The following is a 4,340-nucleotide window of genomic DNA, read 5'->3' as shown; positions in this document are numbered from 1 at the left end:
TGCAACTATTCATATTCCTGTTTATTTATGCATTTAAGTTGCAGGAATTGTTTGGAACCTTAGTTGCATGATCCTAGGTACCTATGTTTGAACACTAGTATGTGTAGGTCGCTAGTTGGCTATGCTAATGGTTCGGTAGAAGTCGAGTGATTTCCTGTCACTCGCGAGCTCATAGGAGTTGAATGCTTACTACACACTGCAATATAAGGTTTACGGGCGGGGTTGTTGTACTCGTGATACCCCGTCTGTTTAGCAAAAATGGATAAGGCCGCGGTGTGTGGTAGTGGTGGTTAAGCGTTTGAACGTACTAACCACATGCCGAGAATATGGTAATCGGTAAGCTTAAGTATCTGATGGAACCGGCCGTGGAACATACTCCCCACTGTCTGGTCTATGGTCACGCACGGGTGCAGGGCACCCTAGGACAGTGGGCCTGTTCCATGCCCGGGGAAAAAGGGGAAGAGTCGCGTGGGTGATTGCATTCCCCATGTGTGTGTTTAGGTCTGCCTGGCCAGGTTAACAAATTCGATTCGAATCGTCCGTCTCTCACGGATATTGAGACTGCTTAACCCTTTTGCCACATAGAGTAAGAAGTGGAACAATGATGATGAGAAATATGATTGAATGATGAAAAATAATTGTTTCTCACCATGTATGCTTTAGGACAGATGCTAATGTAGACTGGTTAATCAAACTAGAACTTGAGAGCTAAAATCGGAAAATAAGGACTCACTCTTTATTGCTTTCCGGCAAAGATAAACCCCTCAAGCCAAAAGCCTTGCATGTCTAGTTAGAGGGCTAGCTATATCCTAGTCGGGTAAGCCTTGCTGAGTATTAGTATACTCAGCCTTGCTTGTGGCTCCACTTTGTTTTCAGGTGATACTTTTGAGGACATGATTGCTAGTTTGACTTGGCCGTGTACTCTGCCGCCTGGTTGGTCGGTAGAGTGGGATACGACTCCGGCCAACGATGGCAATGCCGAGTGATGTCATGTACGGGCTTCATCATGACATCATGTATCGTCGTTTAGAACTCGTTTTATTTCCGCTGTAGTGAACTCTGAACTACTTTTAATTTTCGAACTTCAATTACCTTTCGGAGTTTCGAAACTGGTTTGTAATATTTAAGTTAAGACTCTGTAATGTAATGTATCTGCGAAATGTTGTACTCTCTGGACTCACCTTCGTGTGGGTTACATGTAAGCTTTGGGTTCGATCGACGCTCAGGTGGATTCTTCGGGACTTTACCCGACAGCACTGCCGAATTACTCCGTTTGAAGTGCGTGTTAGCCGGGATTATCTTTAAGATGATGGTTAGCGCACTTGAGCCGGATTAATTAGGGTGGTACTGCCACAGCTACCGCGCCGCCCCCGGCCCTCCTCTGCCGCACCACTGCTCCCTCGGCCGGACAGCGCGCCCCTCGCCGCCTCTCCCGCGGCCGGCCGTCCAACGCATGCACCTCCGCATCCAAGGCCGGCCGCACGCCTCCTCCCCTACCGCCGGCCTCGCGCCGCCACAGCCGCCCTAGCTACGGACTGCGCGCCTCCCCGCGTTAGAGCGCCGCCACCCTCGGCCGCTGGAGAAAATGTTGGGCCAACTTTTTCTAAAAAAATATTGGTCCAACTATTTTTAAAAAATTGTTGGTGCAACTTTTTAAAAGAATTTGTTAGTGTAACTTTTTTCTACAAAATTGTTGGATCAACTTTTTTCGAAAATGTGTGGTCCTGAACATTTTTATTAAAAAATTGGCATCATCAAATGGGAGAGATGGGAAAGAAAAAGTTGGGATTGAGATGCCCTTAGTGGGCTGGAAGTTTCAACTCCTATCTATTTTCCACAAGATACATAGGATTCCTCTACCCTCTCTCCTCCAATGTCGTCGGATGCATGAAAAACTAGGAAACTTATACATCTTTCAGAAAAAAATTCAACTTAATTTCCAATATTTGAGATTCGTGTAAACAGTCTCATTCATCGGATCCCCATCACCTCCCTTCCATTCCACCCGTGTGCCGCCTTCGCCTTTTCGCCGCCGGTGCGCCGCAGCTAGCTATCGCTGTCGGCCACAGTGAGAGCTAGGTATCTTTGATCTTTGTCTCGACTGTTGTTGGGCTCAGAACTAATGAAGAGTTTAGCCTCGAGTTCAACGGCTAGAGGGTGGCAGAGAGGTTTAGTCATGATTGGAGCCACCAACCAGGGGTTTTTCACTGGTTAATTTAAAATAAAGGGATCCATTCAAAGTCATGTAGGTAGAATGGTAAAGAAGTTATGCCTAATTTGGATCTTTAGTCTCAAAATTCTCGTTTCATAGCCAGGATTAAAAAAGTTGGGAACCGGAACAGATTAGCCATTCCGTACTGGTACCTCCCGGCAGCGGGCTGCGGTTTGCCTGTTTCCTCTCCGTGTCTCCATCTGTGTCCCCACACGCGTGGAAGTCATGCCTTAGATTCCCGTCAACAACCCAACACCAAGAAAACGGAGACGCAGCGCCACCTTCCTCGCGTCCGAGCGCTGTGAGCCTGTGACCCCCGGCCGCAGGCCAGGGGGGTCTCTGGCTGCAACGAATCTGAGGTCGCCGCCGGCGGCTCGATCGCAAGCGAAGTGGAGAGGAAGGGACGAGGAAGCGGCGGACCCGGCCTCATGGTTGCGCTGAGTCGCTGACGCTGTGCACATGTCCTTGAATGTTGACTTCCGCCGCGATTAAGTATAGCCCCTGCTGTTCTTTAGGACCTGGTCCGTCTGCTATCACTATCAGCAGCGCCATTGCCAGTCTGGAGTCAACTCTATTATTCCAGTTATTTGGAGCCTAAAGTTTGCTGTATTCTAGCAGCCGCAAGGGAAAACGACAGTTTTTCCGCCAATTTGGACTTTTGGAGTCAGCTCTATATTCTAGTTCTAGAAAAATATGGACAGTTTCAAGCTGCATCAGGCTGAACATGCCACGGAAAACGAAAATGCCATCCGTTCAGTTCTTCTATTTTGAGGATTTTGGGAGCAGCCCAGCCGGCCATGTATATGATGAAGACGACGTGGCCCGTCCCGACTCCCGTGCTCCACTCGCAGTAGCCACACGCGCACAAGCACGCACGCCGTGGTTCCGCCAGCTGCACGCGCCGGCCGACGCCATGCACCACTCCGTCGCCACCGTCCCGCTGGCGGTCACCGCCGGCATGCTGTACGCGCGCGCCGCCGCCGCGTCCATCCGCCCGGGCCCGTGCCGCCTCTTTGCTTTCGCCCCGGTGCTCGCCCTCCTCCTCGCGCTCCCCTTCTCCGTCCCGCACCACGGCGCCCGGTGCCTCGCCGCCTTCTTCCTGGTCTGGCTCGGCGAGTTCAAGCTCCTCCTCCTCGCCTTCGGCCGCGGCCCGCTCGACCCGGCCCTCCGCCACCTCCCGTTCGTGTTCACCGCCGCGCTCCCCGTCAAGCTCCGGCGGTCGTCGCGGAGCCAACCGGCAGACGCGGCCGTCGCCACGGCGGGGACGGTCGCTCTGCCTCTCCTGTCGTCCGGCGTCAAGGTCGCCGTCATGGCGTTCGCCATCCGCCTCCTCTCCCGCTCCAAGGACACGATGCACCCCTACGCCGCCTCCGCCCTCTTCGGCGTCGTCATGTACTGCATCCTCGACTCCCTCCTGCCGTGCCTCGCCGTGGCGGGGAGGGCGCTGGGCATGGAGATGGAGCCGCAGTTCGACCGGCCGTACCTCTCTGCCTCGCTGGGGGACTTCTGGGGCCGGCGGTGGAACCTCATGGCGTCCGCGGTGCTCCGCGCGGCGGCCTACGACCCCGTCCGGGCGCGCCTCGGCGCGCCCGCCGGCGTGCTCGCCGCGTTCCTCGTGTCGGGCCTCATGCACGAGGTGGTGATCTACTACCTCACGTTCCGGGCGCCCACGGGGCGGGTCATGGCGTTCTTCGCGCTGCACGGCGCGAGCGTCTGCGCCGAGCGGTGGTGCGCGCGCCGGTGCGCCGGGGCGAGGCCGCCGCGCGTGGTGGCGACGGCGCTCGTCGTGGGGTTCGTGGCGGGCACCGCGTTCTGGCTCTTCTTCCCGGCTATCTTCGGGGACGGGATGGACGACATCTACTTCGCCGAGAACGCGGCGCTGGCGGCGTCGTTGCTTGATTCCAGGGCATGGTGGCTACGGCTGGTCGGCCTGGTCTAGAGATCGAGCGCCCGAGACGGGGTCGCCTGGGCGTCGTCGAGACTCGAGAGGCTTGATCGCTTGAGTGCTTGACCGGACGAGGGACGACAAATACTGGAAACCAATTGTACGCTGTTGGAAATGCCTTTGAGGCTGTGTAGCTGTGGAATTTGTATATCACGTCTAGAAAATAGTTTTGCTTTTCTTTTT

General features: G+C 54.8%; 1 protein-coding gene across 1 annotated transcript; it reads left to right on the top strand.

Moving 5' to 3' along the window:
• Window positions 1-2,856: 2,856 nt before the first annotated feature.
• On the top strand, window positions 2,857-4,340 carry LOC120668991 (probable long-chain-alcohol O-fatty-acyltransferase 5). Its single transcript, XM_039948812.1, has one exon. The coding sequence runs from the start codon at window positions 2,937-2,939 to the stop codon at window positions 4,149-4,151; it is 1,215 nt and encodes a 404-aa protein (XP_039804746.1). The 5' UTR covers window positions 2,857-2,936; the 3' UTR covers window positions 4,152-4,340.

Source organism: Panicum virgatum, chromosome 4N (assembly GCF_016808335.1).
Source record: "Panicum virgatum strain AP13 chromosome 4N, P.virgatum_v5, whole genome shotgun sequence".
Taxonomy (NCBI): domain Eukaryota; kingdom Viridiplantae; phylum Streptophyta; class Magnoliopsida; order Poales; family Poaceae; genus Panicum; species Panicum virgatum.
The sequence above is the reverse complement of the archived record's forward strand: the minus strand, read 5'-3'. Positions and strand labels throughout refer to the sequence as shown.